This window comes from Anabrus simplex, chromosome 13, assembly GCF_040414725.1.
Source record: "Anabrus simplex isolate iqAnaSimp1 chromosome 13, ASM4041472v1, whole genome shotgun sequence".
In the NCBI taxonomy this organism is placed as follows: Eukaryota; Metazoa; Arthropoda; class Insecta; order Orthoptera; family Tettigoniidae; genus Anabrus; species Anabrus simplex.
Window position 1 is genome coordinate 102,768,063 of NC_090277.1, and position 24,681 is coordinate 102,792,743.

Genomic DNA, 24,681 nt, shown 5'->3' on the forward strand with positions numbered 1-24,681 from the left:
ATTTGGTTTTAGGAATCTTGGTTCACCGGTGAGTGCGTGCTGGAACAAATGAATAGGCGGACATGGCTTCATTTGTATACAATTGTCTGCCATCTCTCATTTGCGAGTTTTGTTGAGATTATGTATACTGAGTTATTTTCAGGAACCAGTGGTATGTTACATCAAATAGATGTTTTGTCCTTCTTTAAAAAAAAGATGAAATCGAAAGCATTGGTTGTAGTAGTACATCATACATAAAGGTACCATGTAACATTTCTCATGTTATTGTTTCCAATAAATTCGTCAATGAATGGACGGAAAGCATTACAGGTAACTCCAGTTGAGAGGGTGACAGAAATTTTAGGCCCACACAGGTGCAGCAGACTTGGTTTGAGAGATTTGATTGGTTTTGAACCCATTCAAAACTGGTTTCTCAAGAAATCATACTGGCCTCACTATATGCAGTAAATCATTTCAGAAAAATGGTCTTGTAGAGTTTTTTTATGGGCCTTTAAATATTCTGTCCTTATTTGCATCCCTGAATCAGCGGGACGTAAAACCAGTTACATTATTTTTTGTGCAATTTGAGCATAATTTTGATTCAGCATCCTTATGTCTGTAATGAGGAAACAAATTGTCAAATAGTTGTGCGTTCTGTATAGCAAGTGAGGTCCACCCTGGAAGAGGCAATGACGGATGTGTCTGCTAAACTGGAGGAGCGGCGCCAACTGCGCGTGAGGAAGCGGAGCCTGCAGAGCATAGCCACGGTGCGTAACCTGCTCCAGAAACTGAACGCCCTGCTGCAGACGGAGAGCGAGGAGCTGTTGGAGCCTGAACTGGTGGAACGAGCTGCTTCACAGTACAACCAGTTGCAGTTCAGCATATCCAAGTGTGAGGAGCATCTCAACGCTGGCTATAAACAGGTACTTGGTTTTAAATCACTGGCACCCTGCTGTTGAGAATTGGTGCTTTTTAATGCTAATGTCAACATTTAGTTTCAAAGCCCACCGTTGCCGGAAACCTTCAGTGTGTTAGTATGACATTGAACCACTAACAAAAATGTTTCAAAGCTTTTTCTTGTCACAAATCTGAAGCTCTAGATGGGCAAGAATATCTGTCATGATTGAATTTCCTTTACAGTAATTTTGTGCACTATGAATAGATGAGTCTGTGTGGCTAATTTGTTAGAATGCTGGCCTTTGGTCCAAGGGGCCCTGGATTCAATTCCCAGCTGGGTCTAAGATTCTAACCTTCTTTGGTTAATTAACAATAATGTTCTTACTTTTACACCCCACAAGCTTTTTTTTTTTTCTTTTTACGATTTTCAGAGACGCTGAGGTGCCAGAATTGAATCCCGCAATTTAAGTTCTTTTACATGCCAGCAAATCTACCCATACTAGACTGACGTATTTTAGCACCTTCAAATATCACCGGACTGAGCTAGGATCAAACCTGCCAAGTTGGGGTCGGAAGGCCAGCACGTCAACCGCCTGAGCCACTCAGCCCGGCTCTCTGCTTAATTCTTCTGGCTCGGGGACTGGGTGTTTGTGCCATCTTCAACGTTAAATTACATCCTAGGTAGGAGCCTATCCTCACAGACCTGCAGGTTGCCCGTGGGCATCAACTCCAAAGACCTGCACCAGGCCTCTGGAGGCCATAGATTACTATTAAACTCGAATATATGTTTTATTTGCAGTCGATGAAAATAAATTACTGTCTCCTGAGTAGAGACCCTCATATTTTGTGCTTATTAACCCTCAAGCCTGACTGTGTAAAACTCTGGGCTACATCAGCAGCGTGCTATATTTCTAGCATACTCCCAATGCTGAGTGTGGTATCGTATGAATTTCCAAATGGGCAGGTGAAAATTTTTCAGAAAACTCTCAATAAAATATAAACATATGCTAACCTGATTATCCCTGGACAGCTGGATGTCAGTACTGTGACCTTGTATAGTAGCCGCCCTATGTGTTCGCATTTCTCTGTGTATTATCACGAATTGCATCAGATTCGAAACGTTTGTCCCTGGACCCATGCCCGGGAGACTTACTGACGAAACATCTACAAACATTAAAAGGCTGACAGCACAGTGTTGTAAACACCCACTCTTGGGATTTGTATGCTCTAATTCATTTTCTTCCTACTTGCCAGTAGGATTTATGAGTTGCGAAGCACTCATAAAGTATGCCATTTTTAATTCTCTGTTTGTCACTGACTAGATTGTAAATGGTTCCAGTAGCAAGCGGAAAAGATCTGCAGCCGTCTGACATCCAGCCTGCACGAGATGTTCCTGAAGAGCGTCCAAGAGCACAACACCAAAGACATGTCCCGCTGTCTGCGCATCTACGTGATGTTGGATGAGATATCAGCGGTGGAGACTCTGTTCCGCAAAAAAGTGGTAGCGAAGGTCATGCAGGGGGTCATCAGTGAGACGGCCCTCAACTCTGATCCGAGAGGTCTGCAAGGTGTTTACGCTGGTGTGTTGGGCTTTGTAGAGAACACCATGAAGGAGCTCCTAGAACTCACCACAGAGAGTACCAAGTGAGTGCCACAGAAAACATTTAAAATGGAAGTGGGTAGTAGTGGTGGTGGTGATGATCACCATATCCAATTCTCCTCAGACGTTGATATTGCTCCTTTATGAAACTGTTACTATCTCATTGTCACAGACTGTGTTGTTATCTTGACACCGAGCTTCCACAGGGTAATTTGGGTAATGGTATAGTCTTGAAAAGTACCGCAGTCACAAGTACCTTTTTTTGTGTATACCGTAAAATACAAGTATAACAAAATTTAGGAACCTGAGAAATTAATTTGTTGCAGTGAAATTTTGTTATACTGACACAATTACCGATCACGTACATGTATGAAAAATAGCTACCAAATATTCTAGTAATTCACATACCTTAATTTTAGAAGTTTTGGCTTTATTTTGTGTTTTATATACAAGAAATTAATCCTACATAATGATGTTCTCAAGTGTAGCTCCGTTTTGTTTTTAGAGTTGACTTAGTTCTTGCCATGCCAATTCTTATTTCATTGAGCGTTCTCTGACTATGAAAGTGAGACATGAGTTGGTGCCCTCTCATGTTTTCTTGCCTCTGCCTATCACAGTATGTCTTTCTGTTCGTGTTGCTATTTTTCTGTCTATGACATCATCATCATCATTTCCCAACTCCAGTTTCCTGGGTGTGGTGTACAAGCGCTCGCCATCTCCTTCTGTCTTCATACATCTTCCGATCCAGTACATCCTTCCATTTGTATCCTCTCTCCTCCACATCTGATCTTACAGTCTCTATCCAACGTTTTCTTTGTCTTCCCTCTGGTCTTCTTCCTACGAGGTTAAGGTCAAAATATTTTCTATGACTTAAAATCGGGAATAGTGTTCTACCCTGTACATTTCACCATTTGAAATTGATGCATTAGAGAAATACTTAGACATAGTGAACACTACCAACAACAAGCCAGTAGGTGTCACCAACTACTTCATGGTTTTATTGTTTGTATGCTTGGAGAGTGAAAACTGCTAATAATATTTTGTTGTTTCAGTCAGTCTGCAAATCTACCCACTGTCAAGGGATTTGATTTTCTGGTAAATAGCTTCTGGCCAGAAGTGGAAGAACGATTAGAAAAGCATGTACCGTCCATTTATTCCCCAGGAAATCCAGATCTCTTCTACCAAGTAAGTTATACAACTATGTTATAGACTTATAGTTTTTATGCTTTGTTGTTGTGATAAGCTGTTAAGATTACAACCGCCTTGCTCATATGGCGTTTTAAGTGCAGTTCTTGCCTTTCCAAGGCTAGTAGTCTACCAGACCTTTTAACAAATGCAGTAATAGTTTTGAGGATATGAAGCCTGCTGAAAAATATCCAAACTGTTTCCTATGAACCATAGAGTGGCAATACTTACGGAATTATCACACACATCTGAATGTTTTTAATCTCGTCAGTCTGATCACTTGCTCGTAGGAAGCCTGTATGATTTGTGAGTTTGTCGTCATCACCACCTTCCACAGATTACCACCCCAGAAAATCATGCACTGTGTACTAATCTAGTACATCCCTCGTTTTATCTCCCTTGGCGCCGAAGTAGTTTAGGTCTCTTTTGCTGCTCATCTCACCATTGCAGCCTTAATCTGCCAAGGGACTAAGATTTTTGTGGGATTTGTTCCATCACAGTTCAATTCAATAAAGAGGAATATAAGAAGAAAACTTGGACTGAGACAAAATGATAGAAGAGGAATGGTGGAAGGTAGAGAAGTGCCATGAATGACATGTCAGGAGCTGGATAAGGAAAAAGGACGAGGAGGAGGACGAAATAAGATTAACATAAAGCGTATTGGCAAGGTGGATCTTTCCAGCATCCTATTTTAAATCATTGTTTATGAGATTAAGAGAGATGGCAAGGAATAACATTAGTGGACAAATAAGCTTGAAAGGAGTTTTTAAAAGTATGAAAGATTAAATATAAAGTTGGAATTTAAGAAGACAAACTTTGGCAAAGATCTATTTATACGAAGAGGAATTAGGGACTGGGATAATTTACCAAGGGAGAGGATCAATAAATTTCCAACCTCTGTGAAATAATTTAAAAGACTAGATAAACAAATGATAGGGAATCTATCATGTGGGTAACATCCTTACATGCATATCAATGGCAATTGATTGAGAAAAGCAATAAAGAAATAATTGCTGTATGAAGATTTAGATTTGGTTTGATTAGCACAGGGCACAGAGAGTTCAGTGTCAGGAATAATCTGTGCTTAACAAGCCAAACATTTCTTTGAACTTCTTGGTTTAAAAGGCAGTTTCAGTGCTTCTTCTGGCTGGGTAACACAGTTTAAGCAGCGGCATCGCATTCACAAAATCAGCATACGACGAGAGAGATTACTCGAAGATGTGGCTGCGGTTAATAATTTTTGCTCTGAATTTGGACAGTTTATTCAGACAAAATGCTTCTTATTGGAGCAAGTTTACAATGATGATGAAATAAATTGAAAATTTTTTATGACTATTTTCGTATTATCCATGGGGTGACTACCACACGTTACCATGGATGATTGACATTTGACTATACTAGAAAAATGCACAGTAATATTTCCATCTCGGGTCTTCCTCAGTCTGAGAGGAAAAAGTTCTGAATAACGTAATGTAACTTATATATGTTCTTCTCAGAGTTCTGTTATTGGCAGCTTATTGTATCCCATGTATTGAGCTGGTGTAATGTTTCCCTAAGTAGGTATGTTTGTTTACAGCGTTACTGTGACACCATGGACTTCTTGTCCAGGCTGGAGAAATATTGTGGCACTCGGACCAAAGTGAAGAAGTTCCATGCACACCCTCAGTACACTGCATTTCTCCAGCATTGGAACCTGCCCATCTATTTTCAGATCAGGTAGGATCATTTTGTGTAAAACATCATAGGTGGAGCAGTAAACATAAACTGGGTACTTGTAGGACGTGGGTTTGATTCGCATGTAGGAAGTCACGAATTGGGAACAGGTACGGGATCTGCCCCACTGGGTTGTCGTGTTTTTGAACTAACTTGTTTGACTGGCAGATGGCTAGTTATATAGCCCAAGCATGTGTGAATTGTGCTAGTACATATCAGTCAGTGTGTGCACTTATGTAAGTCTTATGTTTCTGACAGCTGATAGCGGAGCTGTTGAGGTTCAAACCAACCTTCGGGCTGAATACCCAACGTACAAGACACTGAGCCCATTTTGCTATTTGGTAATACAAGTTTTCTTTTGTGGTGACCGAGGTTAAAGTATTAGTTTAAGTGTAGTCCATGCATAAAATAATTATTCCTTTAATTGAAATGTTTTATTTTTCCATCATTCAGTATTTAGTAAGATATAAATACATATATTAGAACATGTTTCAGTGTGTGAAACCTTCTTCAGCTAATGAAATAATATGATATCCATTAATTGTAGTCCATGCATATTGCAAGAGGTGATTAAGAGGGCTACCCTGAGCCTGGGAGTATATCTGGGCCACCATGTATTCAGGGGAGGTAAATATGGAGGCTAGGGAGGTAACCCAACAAACCATCCACACTGGGCTAATCCCTGATCTGGACACACAGGAGTATCAAACAGAATGTGAGATTTTGGAACATGGAATATAAGGACAGTCCCTTGTGAAGAAGTAGAACTGATACAGACACCATAAACTGGAAATACTGGGACTTAGCGAGTCTGCAGAATGAAGAGAGTCCAACAGAAGTATATTTTGTGGTACTCAGGAGTTGGAGTGGACAGCTAGGCAAAGGGTGGTTTAGGCATAATAAACAGCAAGCTTCATGAAACTCCTCCTCCTCCTTCTTGAGGATGTTGTCAATCTGGGCTGAGTTTAAGTGCTCGCTTCACAATAAATTCTGCTCTGGTTACGTGACCTTACCACCTCAGATGACCAATATGTGTAAAAAATGGTAAAAGAAGAGGGAATTTGGAAGATAGGAAATATTGGAGAGACATGTTCTCTCAACAGATCCGGTGGATTAATGATAAGGGTTTGCTGAAATGCACAATGTGCATGGAGCTGTTAACTCCTGTATGCCAAACCTGTTACTCCATAACGTACCCCAGGTAGTGATTTATAAAAGAAATGTATTTGTTTGTTCATGTTGGAACTATTTTTCTTAGCGTTATATTCTTTCATGTTCCTATAGGTTCCAGGAAATAGCTGGATCCCTGGAAAGCGTTCTGAGCGATGTGAGTTCGGCAACCATGATGGACACCAGTTCCGAGCTCCAGCTGTTGGCCACTGCCACCGTGTGGGATTGTTTGCTGCGCTGCTGGTCTGAAGGTGTTTTCATCTACCACCTTGCCCACAGGTGATCCTCTAACATCAGTTACTAATCGCTTGTTTTAATTGGAAGTACAACTGGGCAACCACCCTCTGTTAACATTAATAAGAGGGAAAATATGAAAGGAGTCCAACACCTTGAAAAATGAAGGTATGGGCCAAAGAAAGAGAAGTGTCATGAAGGGCGTGAAAGTGTAAGACTCTCTAGGTCTTGACACCTAATACCATCGGGATTGGAAAAGAACAAGAGTTGACCAAGAGAGATCAGATATGATAGATGAAATTGAGGAGCCTAGCACAAGTAAGTGGAAACAATGCCAGGGCTCAGCTAAGGGCCTCATGGTTGCCAGCCCATCCTCCCAAGTTAAGAGTCCCTGGGGCTGTGTACCACATCGATTGTGACTGTGACCTCACCAAGCTGTGGGAAAAGCAGCAGAAAAAGAAGAATTGTAATGTATTCTGGCATATCAATATGATACTATTCAGGCTGCCTGCTTGTCAGCCTTGTGATCTAGGAGTAGCTAGCCTGCTTCCTACCAGGAGGCTTTGATTCCTGGTAACGTGAGGGTTTTTTTTACCTGGATCTGAGGGCTGGTTCAAGATCCACTCAGCCTAGGTGAAAACAGTTTCTCCCTATGGGAGGGGGCAGTAGGATAACAGCCACAGTATCCCCTGCCTGTCGTAAGCGGCGACAAAATGGGGACCCAGGGGATCTTAACTTGGGAGTATGGGTTGCCGACCATGGGGCACTTACCTGAGTCCTGGCATTGCTTTCACTTACTTGTGTAAGGCTCCTCACTTTCGTCTATCCTATCCGAATTCCCATGGTCAACTTTTGTTCTTTTCTAACCCCGACTGTATCTTGTTTTTGTTGTTGTTGTTGTTGTTGTTTTAAGGGGCCTAACATCAAAGGTCATCAGCCACCCAACTGTGTCAGAGCAATGATTTTCATTTTCATTACTTGTAATGTATCAGAGCATTTGAGGTCTAGGGAGTCTGTAATATTCACACCATTTGTGGCCCTTGTCTGTCTTTGGCCGATGCCTTCAGTTTTCAAAGTATTGGACCCCTTCCATATTTTCCCTCCAATCAGTGTTGATATATGTAGGATGGTTGCCCAATTGTACTTCCTCACAAAACAATAATCACCACTACTGTGAGAACAGTTGAGAAACTATCTGACAGTGAGGTAGAGGCTTCTGTGTAGAAAGCCAAGAGTAACAGCCAAGATGATTCATCATGCTGACCACACGTTGCTTCATAGGGCTTAGCCCCAGGGGCTCTGAACTTTGGAGCGTGGGTTGGCGACCACGGGGCCCTAGCTGAGTCCTGGCATTGCTTCCACTTACTTGTGCCAGGCTCCTCACTTTCATCTATCCTATCCGACCTCCTTGGTCAAATCTTGTTCTTTTCCGACCCCGACGCTATTAGGTTTGCGAGGGCTAGGGAGTCTTTCATTTTCATGCCCTTCGTGGCCCTTGTCTTCCTTTGGCCGATATCTTCATTTTCCGAAGTGTCAGATCCCTTCCATTTTTCCGTCTAATTAGTGTTATATAGAGGATGGTTGCCCAGTTGTACTTCCTCTTAAAACAATAATCGCCACCACCACCTCATAGGGCTTAGCAACGGTCGCTTCGTAGGCCACAACTTGTTAGGGCTGTAGTGCTATAGGGTCTGATTGTACTCTATTATAATAATGTTATTGGATTTACATCCCACTACGTACCTTTTTTTGGATATGCCAAGGTCATAAAGATGTTGATTCCCATAGGGAACTTAAAATGTTTGTTCCAAATGAGTAAATTTATAACACCATTATAGTTGGCAGCTGGAAAATTTATAATGTCCAATAATGGTCCAACTATATTGATGCCAAGGTGCTGGAATTTAGTCTTCCAGGAGTTCTTTTTCGTGCCAGTAAATCTACCGACACAAGGCTGACATATTTGAGCATCTTCAAATACCACAGACTGAGCCACTCTGCCTGGCAATTTTTCTCTATTTGATGGCAAGAAACAGGAGCTCTGTTGGACAAAGGAGCATATACAGAAGGAGAAAAGAAACCTACTTTGGTCTGTACAAGATGTTAGAAAAGTACTATCCAGTAATTGCAGACAGTAAAAAGGAGGTTAGTAATCAATCTTCTCCAGAGTCAACTGGGAAAAGTAGTTTTACAGCCATAATTTTCAGGTGGGAGTTTCCATGATTCTTCTACATGGTCTGAGTTCCATTTCACTTTTGAATGACAGTGTGAATTATGAGAGTTTTGCATTCGTACCAAAATTCAACATCCGCTTTTTGATGGATATTGATGTTTCAGATCCACTAGACATGAAAATGTGGGATTCACAAACATTTGTGACATAAGACATCTTGGAGGCTCCTTTTAAGGCATTTAGGATGCAGACCTTGTCTAAAAAGATACAACATAGATATGTTTTCTTGGGCTGCGGTCTATCTGGAATTAGCATCATCAATGAAGCGTAGACAGTTTTGCGTGGACAAAAAACCAACACGGTGGTAAGCGGGCAACCATTGTTCGTCATCATCCTCCTCACGTGTGTCAGAACTCTGTCCTCTATACTGTATGCAGTGGGTACAAATGGCACCGTGTTTTAAATGATTTTCCACTGTCTCCGACCGGCGTTTCGTCTAGGTCACAGCAAAGCCCCTTACACATGGTAGCATCATAGAAGTCAGCAGAATCTCTCTCATAATATGGTATCTTGCGAATGTTTATGGCCATGAAATTGTGCGCTAAATTAGTGGCCATTTTATTGGACGTAGCCAGGGATATCTCGTGACATGGCTTGGGAATGTTGTGTGCTGGATCAGCTGCCATATTGTTGCACGTAGCTCACGATGCTACATATTTGTTTTGTTTTATTGCAACTCTTTGTCTCCCCTGTGAGTGACATCATATGGTGTAAGAGGCTACTAAGAGGGGAACAGCCAAAGAATCTGTACACTGCCTCTCTCTCATCTTCTAAGCCCAGAAACTTATCCATGATTGTATGCTTTTCTGTGTAGCAGAGAAATTTACATATACAGTAAAACCTTGTTAGTGCGTTCCTCATTAACACGTTTTTCTACTTTGCATGTCGTAAGTTAGAAGTCCCAATTCTTGTCGTATTAAATCTGTTTAAAAATACATCGCTTATCGCGTCATGAACTTTCGCTTATTACTGCTTAGTACAAGCACATTTTTCCTAGCCCTGAAAGTCTTATTTGTCATCCCTTGTGAAACAAACGTGATTTCCAACTTGGGAAAAATCCATTGCCACAGTTGCGTGATTACGGAAAAAGGCCTTAAATTCCTGAATTTCACTGGATAACTTGCACATTCAGGGAGCAAGCCGTTATCCTCAAGAATGTTCAGTTCTGCTTGCCGGTTAGCAGCAAGAATGCTGAGGAACACAGCGAGTCTATTTGTCTTGTATTTCGGATTCCATTCAGAAGTTAGAAATTTATTTTGTGTTGAGTGGTATAGTGAAGTGTAATGAATATTTGTCATGTGATATGGTAGCCTATATCTGGATTAGGAACATATAAACATACCTATCGCATGACGAGTTTTCACTATTACTGCTTACTATGCGTACGATCACATTTTTCGTAGCCCTGAAAATGTTATTTGCCATCCCTTGTGAAAGAAGCATGATCTACAACTCGGGTAAGAGCCGTCACCTCAGTTGTGTGATTATGGAAATGTGAGCCTATTTGTGCTTGTATTTTGCATTTCATTCAGAAGTTTGAAATTTATTTTGTGTTGAATGGTACAGTGAAGTTTTGTCGCGTGATACGGTAGCCTGTAGTTGTATTAGAAACATAATCGTGTGAAAGTGACTAGCATGGTGCATATTTGTCTTGTGATAGCCTAGTTATGGATATGGAAAACGTCATGAAATTCCTTGCTTATGATGACAAAATTAAAATCTTTCAGAAAGTGGACTGGCATCTGAATCTTTAAGTTTGCAGAGGTCGCGAATGTTGAACTCGCACCTTCAAATTTTGAATTGATCGTTCGACTTGGTCAAAGTTTTTTTCAAAATGGCGGTAATAGTCATTGTTCCCAATTCCTCCCATTCGCACATGGTCACGTGTAACCTCCAATTCATTATCTAAGAGTGTGATATGTTGGATATTTTTATTGTTTTCATATTTGTTGTTTGGTGTTTTTCACACCTTCCAAGTGCACTTGTTATTTTATAAGCCCCAGCAGAAAAGTTTTTCATATATGTTCTTTCGTGTTTTTCACACCTTTTAATACTTTCCTCTCATCTTTTGAAATGGTAGATAGTTTTCACTGTACCCGCAGATACACGACATAAAATGCACTCATTATTTACTTCAAACTTTTATTTTAAAAATGTCCACCTTTTCAGTTCATCATATTTTTGTATTGACATACAAATATTCTCCATTATTCCCTCAATAATTCTAATACCAAAGATGATTTGGCAATACGTCATATTTTTGTATTGATGTATTGAAAAGTTGGTCAGTTTTCAAATAAAAGTTTGAAGTAAATAATATATTGTCGCTCAATACGGACCAAAAAAATTAGATTCATAACTTGTAAATGCACTCCTGTCAGAAAAAATTGTATCTAGTGTTTCCATATCCCTGTAGGATAGTTTTATTCGTATATTCAGTAGTATATTTTCTCGTTTAACACGTTCTTTGTCCCCTGCAGAAACGTCTTAACAAGGTTTTATTGTATCTTTGCCAGTTATTTGTCCTTATGAAATGAAATGAAAATCCACAGCCTGTTTCCAGTCATTTGACCGGGTCAGGAATGGAATGAATGAAGCCCCCCATCTAGTGGTGAGGATAGGAATTGCGCCGGCTGACAAAGCCTGTCGCACTCCCCTGGAACAGTGATTAATGAATGACAGATGAAATGAAATTATATTGGAGAGTGTTGCTGGAATGTAATATGACAAGGAAAACTGGAGTACCTGTAGAAAAACCTGTCCCGTCTCCACTTTGTCCAGCACAAATCTCACATTGAGTGACTGGGATTTGAACCACGGAACCAGCGGTGAGAGGCCGGCGCGCTGCCACCTGAGCAGTGGAGGCTTTTACTTTTCCTTATCTCCTTGTTATTATTCAACGGCTTTTTCCTACCCCTTGTATATATAGCTGCTCAATAGCTACAGTTGCTTAAGTGCGGCCAGTATACAGTATTCGGGAGATAGTGGGTTCGAACCCCACTGTCGCAACCCTGAAGATGGTTTTCCATAGTTTCCCATTTTCACACCAGGTAAATGCTGGGGCTGTACGTTAATTAAGGCCACGGCCGCTTCCTTCCCACTCCTAGCCCCTCCCTGTCCCATCGTCACCATAAGACCTATCTGTGTCGGTGCAACGTAAAGCAGCTCGCAAAAAAAAAATTCTAATACCAAAGATGATTTGGCAATAAAATTTGAATAGGTCTCACCTCATTTTGTTTGCATACAGAGAGGTTTGAATCCGACACACCATGTTATGGGAAGTCCTTGCCATGGTATGTCAGCTGTCGTTATCTTGGGTTTCTTTGACAAGTCCCAAATAGTAGACTTTCTCCAAATTTGTCTTCAAACTTTCCTTAAATTGATGTTGACTTGACTTCATTGACTCATTTTGTAGTTCTTGTAGTAGTAGTAGTAGTAGTAGCCCTTAGTCCTGTTTCTGATATTGGGTCAGGGATGAAATGAGATTAAATCATATGGCATGTTTTTTATGGCCAGATGTCTTTCCTTATGCCAACCTCATTTGAGATGCTAATGACAGTGAATTAAATTGGATAAAGAGGTGGAAAGAATCGGCTGTGCTCTATGAATAGGAACTTTCCCAGTATTCTCCTGGAAGTGAAAATGGGAAACCACAGAAAACTATTCTCAGGGCAACCCACTTGTCTGCCAAATGCAGAGCTTGTCTCTCTAGCCATAGTGCGTTAACATGCGCAGCCACTCTGCTTGGGTTTCCAACAACAGCAAGCAACAAACACTCACTCCTCCAGAGTATATTTTCCAACTATCCTGCAAACTTGCATCTGCACTGCACTAACACTTGCAAGCAATAAACATCTCAGTTAAATGACAGAGAGGCAGACTAGCTGGCAGCGACTCCATGTTGGAACAATTAGGTGCTGGAAACATTTCTCTCTCACAGGACGTATTGTTCAAATTTTGTTGTAATATCTTCATTGGCATTGGCATTATTGAGAAATTACCAGATTGTGTTGTGAGTGGGACACTGTATATTTCCCATTCTTCATATTTTTCTTTAATTTGTTATTTTTCATCTTATTTTGAATCCTTTTATGTAGATATGCTAATAAACATGTTTATCTACCTCACAATTAAATGTGGATGTTGCATTTTCTTTGTTTCAGGTTCCTTAAATTAAATTTACAGATTCTTGCTCGATTCTACACCTGGATCTTAGAAGTTTTACAGGAAGTAAGTTACTTATTATTACAGATTATTTTATTGAAGAACATACCGTATTTACTCGCGTATTAGACCCCTTTTTCCCCCCCACTTTTACAGCCAAAAATAGTATAGTAATTGCCACATAAGGAAATACCCCAGAAAGTAAATATCGCCGCCCGATGCTCTTCTTTTCTGTTTTTTGTAATGGCTGATCACTGCTGCCAACCTGCCTGGTTACATATTAAAATCATCAGACATAACCATAACAAACTAACCTCAATGTAAACACCGATAATGAATGTTTCCCTACCCTAGTAAATGATAAAAGATAAGATGAAATAAATCAAGATAATTATGAATATCTCCTCAATTAGGAATTAAGGAAATAAACACACTTTCTCACTTAAATTATCTGTCTTTAATTTGATATACAGTAGGCGTACTATAACCATATTCTTGAAAAGAGGGGCGTGTTAAGCGATGCAATTTATTTAATAGGTCTTTGCAGTGTGATTTTCGAAAGTTCCAGACATCCAATGTCTTCCCTTTCTTTTGCGCGAATATTTCCTTCTCTCTTCAATACCGGTAACCAGTAAGGAGAGAGATTATTGGGCATATTTTCAGCCTGCAGGCTGGTTATATCTTCAAGCTTATCAGGAAACATATAGGAATACTAATGTGCCAAGCTCCGTGAACGGAATTTAGGTCAGCTTTCAAGTTCGCTGCGGATTTGAAAATAATAATGTTATAAGTTCTACTGCCAAAATTTCGTCCCGCAAGAGTTATTTCATGTACCGGTAGATCTAGACATGAGACTGACGTATTTGAGCACTTTCATCATTTCACACAAACTATGTTATTAAATGCATTATCCGAACATGCCACAATCCTACTTACCTGGTATTAGCCAAATAGATTTACAATCCCACAGAAAAAGAAAATATGCTTTAAATATTCTCGCAAATGTATCACTAGTGACTTTAACGGTGATGCGGTGGCAACACGCACTTCACGCTAGAGCAGTGATTGAAGGTTGCCAACGTGCCAGATTAACGGTAAATGTAAGACGTCGTATCGGCAAGTAGGGTCCCTAAACTGTATGGTTACTGACACTGAAAAAGACCCAACAGCAAGAAAAGTAACCATAAATCAATATCTTAATATTACAGGGGAGAAAGGGTAAGGTTGCACCCTTAGGGTACGTCCTTACACGGAGAGGACTATAAAGGGGAGTCCAATATGCAATAACCTCAAAATTTTGTGCAGCGAACACATGATTTCTAGGTTATGAAGAGCTTTAAATTGTATGTGTAAACATTTTATACGTACTATTATTTAACAAACTTAGAATGTATTTGAGTTATACTGGCTATTTTCGTTGGAAGGCATTATTTCTAAACATAAAAAGACAATGAATGGTGAACACGACTTTTAGGCCTACGGTACATATAAAAGTACGTATTAGATACTCGTATCACGTCATTCGTTACATCTCTTTAGTTCCTCTGGTGAGGCTGACGTCAGGAAGTGCATACAGCCGTAAAAACTCACTACGAAGATTCATCTTGCTTCATACTCGATCCCGTGGAAGAAAGGAAAAAGCGTATCGTGTTATCATATAATTAAATATTGATACAAAAGAACTTGATGGCCAGTCATTTGTTTCTGTCAGTTCAGCAATAGGCCTACCACACAGTAAACCTGATCACTGCTTTCATTTGAATTATCGCCTTGCGCCGCCAACTTCCCTGCCTGCTACCAGCGTGTCGGCATTCTAAGTGATGTCATCTTCACTGCTATCTCTCGCCAGTCCCGTCAGCCGTGCTTCATTCTCTTTGAGCCATGCACTGCAATCAAGAGCATACGAGGTCCCATATTTTTGAACCTTTTAAAAATAATTTTGTTCCCGACTATAGAGTCTAAACAGTGTAAATCTATTCCCAGATTGTCTCTGACATTCCCAGCTGGTGTATATGTAGCAGAAGCCACTCGTTCCGAATAACGCTGTGATGTAGATGGCATGCCAAACCATCAGCTGATAACTAGCATATGTTACGAGTTGTAGTTCCGAATGTAATACATAGTAACTGGAAACATTCTTTTGATAACTGCGGCTGTTGAAAAACAGACCCTTATTTTTAAGTATATTTCATGCTTGTTCTCTACATTTATCACATCAGGATTTGCGTAAACAGCTGTCCATGAGAAAAGACAGACCACATTGTTTAGGTTAGGTATATTATTGCCCTGATAGTGCCAAAAGTTCGACAGAAAAAAATAAAAATAAATGACAGGAAAATATACCTCATTTATGGATATCTACAGGTGTGGCGGTAATGCGTTTTATTATCATAATGTTTAATTTTGTACGTTTGTTGTCTCTTTTTATTAATGCATACCCTAGTATGTTTTGTTTGCCGTCTCCGAAAATCATTTAAAGTACGAGGGGACATTACATTAATTATTATTATTTGTTAGGTACGTTGGCGAGTAAAACAATCATTTTAATTGGATAGCTTTTATCTCGTTTTAAACTTACTTCTCTCCAAATATATACCTATATTGGCCCGACTTACGAGATATTAAACGACCACTTTGTTAATGACCTCGCCTGCTGTATAAATAGCAACAACTGCAAATATTTCTCAACTAAAGTAAACTCGTTTCCTCATCCCGAGGTGGTACAGCTCTTTTTAGACACACCCCCAGTGGAGGGGAGTTACATGTACCGCTTTTACCGCATATCAACCTTCCTGCTGTTCGTAAATCTCTGGCAGTACGGTACCGGGAATCGAAGTCAGACCCCTGAATACAGCAACTAATTGTGTTACCCATAACGCTGGCGGACATTATTAACTACAAAACACAGACATATAGCATGACTGATACATGCTTGCAATGTGCGGGTTGGACACGAAGCTAGGCCTATTCATCTATTTGTGCGATGTCATCAGAGCTGCAATAGACCTACGCTACAGAGGCGGACATTTCTTAACTACAAAACACTGATGTACCGCTTGGATTCGACGCGTTTTCGTTGCGTAGGTCGTATGGACAAACTATTCACGAATTTGTGCGATGTCATCAGAGCTGCAATAAGACTTGTGCCTGCTTTGAAGCGGAATCGTCGTCGTTCTCTGACGAATTACGTTGAGGGGCCTTATAGGCGAGATTTATACAGTGGTAGGGTATGATGCGCAAAGGTATCACCCAAATATCACTATAAAATTTGTCACAAATGGAACATAATAATTGCTTTTACACATATCAAGTGAAAAATCCCTGGCAAATTAAGAAATACCGTCGTTATTTGAGAAATATGAAAACATACTTAAGGCTTGTAGACAGGACTGGTTTATGTCGTACTATGCTGCTGGTGCCGTCTTTTGTTACTTTCTTCGGGTCCAGGGCTAGCACCGTGGAATGTGAGGGCTATGTCTGTGGATTCTCATTATCTTTGTCCATTCGCTGCTGGTGCCGTCATTTGTTACTTTATTCAGGTCCAGGGCTAGCGCCGTGGAATGGGAGTGCTATGTCTGTAGATTCTCATTATCTTTGGCCAGTACAAACAGCAAAATGGAGGTCAAAAGAAAAATAGCATGATCCCTGGACCAATAAATATTTTTATTTCTGTTCGAACGATAAATCACTAGTCCACTGAATTTTTCTTATGTACATTGGCCATATCATTTTGTCGCCTAATAAATATTGCATATCGCGATACAATTCATGAAATGTCATTGACAAGTGAAGAATGAAACGAAAGCAAAGAACTTCAGTGAACACAGATATCACACACGAAATTGTTCAAAGTGTAAGACAAAAGACATACGTGTGTCACTGTGAGCGCAACACCAAATGTACTTGCAAAGTAATAAAGTACGTATTAATATTCTCCAAAAAACATATATTTCTTAATTTGCCAGGGATTTTTCACTTGATATGTGTAAAAGCAATTATTATGTTCCATTTTTGACAAATTTTATAGTGATATTTAGGTGATACCAATGCGCACTATACCCCAGTGGTATTCTCTATATTGTTTTACCAGCAACAGGTGGTGGTGATGATGGGACTTCGCACTACCGTAAATTCCCGATTGATGTTGTGTAGACCAGAATGATGTATGTTTCGAAGGGTTACTGTGTTAGGTTGTAATGGGAACCTCGGGACAGAGTTCATGGCAACAATTGGGTGAGGTAATTGCTAGCAGTGAAGTCCTTCCTCAGGTTGTCATTGTTGGAGGCATTTCAGCAAGACTTGTAAAGAGGTTACTGTATGTGTCCCCAAGCAACTGTTATGGTAATGGAGTTGACAATACAGCCAGTGACTCAACGCCTAGTGTTGGGCAGTGAGAAATAATTTGACACTGAGAGAGTCAACAGCTTCAGGCGGAGGAGTCCTCTTGGGAGGGTGATGGTTCCCCAGAGGAGGAAATGCCTCTGAAACCCATCAGGTAGAGTCTGTATCCTAGTTTAAGGTCACTGATAAGGGAAGCCACTTAGATCCTATGAAGGTTTGTCATCAGCAAGGGCTTGCACTTGTAAAACTTCACTCCAGAATCAACAGTGTACCCAGCCGAAACGTGGAAACTCTTCAAGATGATGATAATGAGGTCGGGAAGAGGGAGCATACAGTGACATATAAAAGAACAAAATTCAAAAACAGTTTCTAAATCTTCATCTTCTTCACTGATGCAGAATCTTCTCCTCCACTTTATCCTGTCATACACTTAATCTTCCTCCAGATCAAGCTTTTTCAGGTCTACGATAGCATCACTGCATCTCATTCTTGGTCAACCTTTCTTTCCTTTCCCCAGTAACATTATGTTTGTTAGTCTCTTTCCCATGTAATTATAATTTGTGCTCATTACATGATCATGCCATCTTAAGCAAGACTTGTGCATTTCTGTGCTGACATGTCAGTTAGAAGCACCATTCGCTGTGGTATTTTGCCTCTCCTTGACACCATCTTAACCTCTAGTTTATTTCCCGGTGCTTTAGTCACTGACACTGTTCCTAGCCCATAAGTTTGCAAGAGGCACGTGATGCTTTTGTACACTTCGCCATCTGTTCCAGATAGACTTACTCTTTTTATTCTGCTGCCGCCTTTACTAACTCCCTGTCACATAGGATAATGGATCAGTGACCTCCATTTTTGCCTGTCTTTTTACCACTTCTCCCTGAATACTCTCGGTTCATCAACAACTCTTCTCTCCACTCCTTCCTTCCTTCACTTTCTGCATCGATCATCATCGTGGCGTACTTTATAGTTTCCTTCCACTCGTCATCTATTCAAGCAGTGTTCCTGAAATTCTTGTTTCTTCCAGTCCAGCCTTTTGACATGGCCATAACATTTCAGCCTGATTCTTTATATTCTGTCCTGTTGTTTCTCTATTCCCAGTCTTTCTTATATCTCTGTGCTCCTTAAATGATCTTTCCTTGTTTTTTGTAGCTGAGTGACTCAGACGGTTGAGACGTTGACCTTCTGACCCCAACTTGGCAGGTTCGATCCTGGCTCAGTCTGGTGGAATTTGAAGGTCCTCAGATACGTCAGCCTCGTGCCGGTAGATTTAATGGCACGTAAAAGAACTCTGGCGGGACAAAATTCCGGCACTTCGGCGTCTCCAAAATCCGTCAAAAGTAGTTAGTGGGATGTAAAAACACAATAACATTATTATTATTATTATTATTATTATTATTATTATTATTATTATTATTATTATTATTATTATTATTCCGAGATACTTCATTTCAATTCCCTGTATTTTGCTTTCCTCTATGGTAATTATAACCCATGTTTATGCTCAGTATGTCAAGACGGCAACAAAATAGGTCTTGATCACTTTTTTGCATTGTCTTGGTACTTGTCAGTTCCACACTAGGTCTCTCAAACTCTGACAGTTTCCTGCTGGTTGATCCCTATTGCGCCAGGCTGAGTGACTCAGACGGTTGAGGCGCTGGTCTTCTGACCCCAACTTGGCAAGTTCGATCTTGGCTCAGTCCAGTGGTATTTAAAGGTGCTCAGATATATCAGCCTCATGTCGTTAGATTTACTGGCACGTAAAAGAACCCCTGTAGTACTAAATTCCGGCACCTCTGTGTTTCCGAAAACCGTAAAATTAGTTAGCCAATAACATAATTATTATTATTGCTTCTTGTTGTTGACCACCTTCTCTTCTATGTGTGATGGGTCTCACCAACTGATCCTAATTTCTCGAAGTTATTCGCTGTTGGTAGAGATTTTTCTTGAAGGTGTACCTGTTCTGCGTTTCCTCTACAAGTTGTATATTCTACCACGAACCTACTACGCTGGCGTAGCAGGGGGAGAGGTGATACTCCCACGTGGTACGTCCCAGTGGTGGATAGGGGGGTCCTAACCAGCTTGCTGCCGAACTTCAGCGAAATAAAATAGCTCTCGCAGACCAAACACACAACCCCCTGTGGGTGGGGAATGCAGCCGAAGAATACACCCACAGTATACCCTGCCTGTGTTAAGAGGCAACTAAAAAGGGTGACCAAGGAATGATCGAATTAAAAGCATGAGACTACTTGTAATTAGTACCATTATGTGAGAAACACCGTGGGTCTGGTCATTGCCTATGATTAGTACCACTGTGCGAGGAACACCACGGGATACTACGAGTCCCTCTGGTTAGTACACCTATGTGAGGAATACCATAGGTTTGCGTTGCCTGTAAGTGGCGCCGCAGTGTGAGAAACACAATAGGTCTGCATTATATGGTCCTGTTACATTACCTGTGAGTAGTACCATAATGTGTGGAATACTGAGAGTCTACGCTACTTTTGATTAGTACTGCAACATTACAAATATCATGATTCTGCTTTACTAGCGATAAGTACCATTATGAAGGGCTGATGACCTGGATTTTGGGCCCCTTGAGACAACAAGCATTATCAATTCAGGATTGTGCTTTAGGAGCAGTCCGTTGCTCAGTAATACTATTGTTTTACAATAGTTTCTGGGAATGTGGGGCATTGCGGGTCGGATCCACTGATTGTTTTAAATTCATATTCACCCGTTCATTCTTAGTCATCACGTTTTGAATTCCGGTCAGTGGATAATTTTGGACTTTTATATTGTCATTACTTGACGTCTAATTTCGTACCATTAAGGGCTGATGACCTAGATGTTAGGCCCCTTTAAACAACAGGCATCATCATCATCGTATATTCTATTTTGGTCTCACTAATTTTCATACCTCTGCACTTTAGTTCTTGTCTCCATCTTTCCAGGTTGGCTTCTAGTTCACTGTGTTATTTAGCACTCAGCACCTTATCATCTACATACACCACTGTCCTGGAAGCTCTATTCTGTATAACAGCTGTCTTTGAATCCATGAGCAGTGCAAACAGCTGAGGACTAAGAGGTGACTGCCATCTGCCTTGTACAGGGTTCTGCCCAGAATTTCTGAGAATATGAATATCATATGTGAACATGTAGGGGTATCAAGTTCTGATGCTAGGTGACTCTTGGTGCATATTTCAACTATTAGTCTGCTAACTGGCATCCTCGTAAGTACATGTGTTTCCGAATGTTGATGCTTTTCTAATACCGCATTCTTGTGTTTCTGCAAATTTTGAAATGGCTGATATTAAGAAGCAAAGAACCTGGATCAAATTTTGCTTCAGGCTCAATAAAACTTGGCTGAAAACCATTAAATGCCGAAGGAGACTTTTGGTGACAACGCTTTTCAAGCTAAGCAAGTGATTTTGAAGTTTTTCAAAGAAGACGAGGAATCTGTGGAAGAGGACGAACATTCAGATCAGCTGTTACCATGCACAGCTCTTGAAATGATCACGGAAGTTTTTTACAAAGACACAGTGAGACACCTGAGGGAAGTTAATGGCCTGACATGTGAAACAACGGGGACACACCCCCGCTCGACCTACCCCTCTGTGTCTTCTAGCACTTCCCTAAAATGAAACTCCATGTGAAAGGGCAGCATTTTAACTCCATTGATGAGATCCAAGTAGAATCACAAGCCAGAAGACTTCCATTAGTGCTTCCAAAAATAGTTGGAATTGCCATTTTCAAGCCTGCTTACTTTGGAGGAAGTGGTGGATATTTGGTGTTAAATGTTTTAATGAGTAAATTCTGTGATATTTTGAGTAGCACCTCGTAGATACAACATGCAACATAAAAATATAGGACCACCATGTTGAAGTAGTACACCAATTCAGATATTTATGAAGCATTATGGCTAGTAATAATAGAGCTGAGATAGAAATAACAAACAGAGTAACCAAAGACTCTAACTTTTGCAGTATCATTAGACACCTACTATGGGATGAGAAGGTCCCACCAAGAAGAAAAATGACCCTGTACAAGTTATATTTCATTCCCATTCTTACATATTCTCTGTAAACCTGCACACTAACATCAAAGGATTGTAGTAGTATTCAAGCCTGTGAAATGAAATTTCTTAGAACTGCCCTCCAAAAGACACGACTTGATCACATAAAAAATGATGAAATCCAATTTAACCTACGTCTGAATGAACTGATGGAGGAAAGACTTAGATCATCTAGACTTAAATGGTTTGGGCATGTTAAACGAATGAATAGCACAAGGTTACCATGTGCTTATTTGGAAAAAATAATAATAGCTAGAAGACCAAGAAGAAGAAGATGGATGGACCAACTGAGGGAAAACGTGGAGAGAAAAGGATGGAATTGGGAATCTGTCTTGGACAACGAAATGTTTTTAAATAGGCAACTTTGGAAGATGCTCGTTTTCAAACACCCTACCCGGCTCGCTGGAAGGGCAAACCGATGATGATGACCTTGTAGATGTCACTAATTACCTTTACAGTTTCCTGAGTCACTCAGGTGCTGGAATTTTGTTCTAGCTGAAGTAGAGAAGTAATGATGATGATGATGATGCATTGCTGAACATGGTAATATACATACGAGTCAGGTTTTTGTTATATATTGCTATTTTTCAAATATACTCTGATTACACCTCCTGACACAATCATTTTTCTACTTCCATAAAATATGTCCTTCAGTAGTCAGAATTGGCAAGAACACCTGTTATATTATAAAGTGCATTAAAAGTTTCATTTAAAGAGACTTATATTTTATGCCTATTCTTACAATTTTTTTTACCTGTCTATTTTAATAACTTGCGTACCTAAGCATTAATTTGTGTATCTTGTTTCAGCGATGGCCGTCAGGAGATGGCTCCAATACTTCTCCCAGTAAGACACAGTTTTTGGTCTGTCTGTACTTAGACATACAGAAGTTGACAGCGAGGCTTCCTGACCTCGAACAAAGAGCTCTGACCAAGATGACAGACTTATCTCCACAAACTACAAAACTGGTTCAGAGTAAGTGGGTGTGTGTTGCCTGTGATTATGTTATAGAGGTGAAATACAAGCTGTAATCGTTAGCACAGTGGTTCCCAAAGCGAGCTCGGCGGGTTTCCAGGGATCCGCCAACAGTCATCAGAGTGGTGGTCCTTTGTTCTTGATCCAAACAGTTTTCCTCAATGCAACTGTTCAAGACCATGCCCGAGTACACTGGAGAAAGTTAATATAATCAGCAATGATAAATGATCATATCTCGCCCTTGCATAAACTGGCTTTCATTGTGTTTTAGGACAACTTCCTGTTTTCATTTAACATCAACTCTATTGAAAATTCTTTTGTGTTAATGGGATGAACCTGGTGATTGACTGATTGTAGTTCTGAGATGTTGGGTATCATCTGCTCTGTGTGTGTGTTTTTTTTTTTAAATTCTCTCGAGACCAAAATTATAAGTTTCTGTATTTACTTATTTTGTTAAGAAAGAAGGCATATTTTTTAAATGTTGTCTCAGTTAATACAACTTTAAAGCTTTTCAGTCTGCCAAAGCAGTAATTTTAACACATATAACACTATAACATACCTGAGAAAAGAAAATACAGTGAAACCTCGATATCTCGAATCACCTCAGGAGCTAAATTTTATTTCGAGTTATCGAGATTTTGAGATATAGAGAATGCCATTTTTGAGCATGTGTAGCACGTAATTGAATCGCATGTATCTACGGGCTTATAATGAATACATTATTTTTAACAATATTTAAAACCCTACAAACCATTTTATGGCATCACTTTAATTATAACCCTTGTTATAGTAACTTTAGAAGACAGGATACAGTAGACTACATACAGTAGTGAAACAAGAAACAGACCTCCGTTAACCTTTGGAAACATCCATTAGACTCTTCTGTTTGTTATTGTTAACCTTTCCTCCCTTCACATTGAAACTTCTCGTCAATACCTCGCAACTGAGATTCATAAATTGAGCTTGCCATCCGCAACTTTGGGAGTTGCTTTCATACGTGACGGGTAATTAATTCACATGTTATGAGTCTCATTATGATAGCCGTATTGGAGTACAGAATGTAAAAGTTTCAAACAAATTAATTAAAAAACCACCATTCCATTGAAACTTTTACAAATTAATTCACACTCGAGAAACAGCAAGGCTTCACCGATTTTCCAATCACTAGAAGTATTAGTTTTTCAGTTCCCGACATATTAGCTCCTAGCATCATTGTAACCCTTTCTTTACTTGTTAACTCTTCCTCACAAACCACAAATGCTGTATTGCACAGTTAATATTGCACAAAAGTTGAGTTACGTGGTATTTTTTGCTTCAAGGAAGGAAATGTTTGCTTTGAGAAATTTGTGTAACCGAATTTTAAGTAATAGAGAAATAAATACACGTGAAGAATAGGACAAATGGCTGGGAAATTTAAGTTACTTCGAGATACTGAAAATTCGAGTAATGGAGTTTCAACTGTTTAGTGTCACTTTTTTTCCAGTTTTGCTAGAAGATGAACAGGCGTTGGTCAGTCTGTTGATAGACAATCTTGACACATGACCATAGATAGCTACCCTCCTTATTTTGGCATATTCAGTGAACTTCTCTATCTAGAAATAGAGTTCTGAACGGTGACGTCTCTGGTATTCCCCATCATTGAGTACTGTGCCTAGGATATTTCTGAGAATTCTTCTCTCTCTCTCTCTCTGTCTTCCAATTTTTTAATCAAGACTTTTCTTCTATGAACAGACACTCCATGGCATAAAGGGCTTCCGGGCGGATGACTGTTGTGTAGTGTTTCAGCTTCAGATTGCAAAATAGGTCTCACTTGTTATAGGTGTTTTAAGCCAGTCAATAGGCCAGTTCCAGTTGTTAACTTTTCTGGAAAGGGCTACTTTCTGTGACAAAAAAGATTTCAAAATGTAAAAAAAACCAAAAAAATGTAAAAATGCACTACCGTCACCGGATAGACATCCTCCTCCTCGTTGCCTCTCTGTACTCCTTGGCTTTGGCATCGAGCATTGAGAGCATGATATTAGTTGGTTGAGTCTGATGTAAGATTATTTAGGGCCTGTACTACGACTGTCAGATAAACAGCCAGATACGTAGGCTGCAGTTTTGCAAACTAGAAGT

The 24,681-nt window shown here is 40.0% G+C and overlaps 1 protein-coding gene across 1 annotated transcript in view; it reads left to right on the forward strand.

Annotated features, from left to right (window-relative positions):
* The window catches only part of Cog2 (conserved oligomeric Golgi complex subunit 2), a 43,544-nt gene that overhangs the window by 9,515 nt on the left and 9,348 nt on the right, over positions 1–24,681 (forward strand). The window contains exons 3-9 of the mRNA XM_067157604.2: positions 642–902; positions 2,219–2,520; positions 3,529–3,661; positions 5,238–5,377; positions 6,659–6,823; positions 13,175–13,241; positions 22,401–22,566. Of these exons, the coding sequence (XP_067013705.2) occupies positions 642–902; positions 2,219–2,520; positions 3,529–3,661; positions 5,238–5,377; positions 6,659–6,823; positions 13,175–13,241; positions 22,401–22,566 (1,234 nt within the window). The remainder of the gene's footprint in view (positions 1–641; positions 903–2,218; positions 2,521–3,528; positions 3,662–5,237; positions 5,378–6,658; positions 6,824–13,174; positions 13,242–22,400; positions 22,567–24,681) is intronic.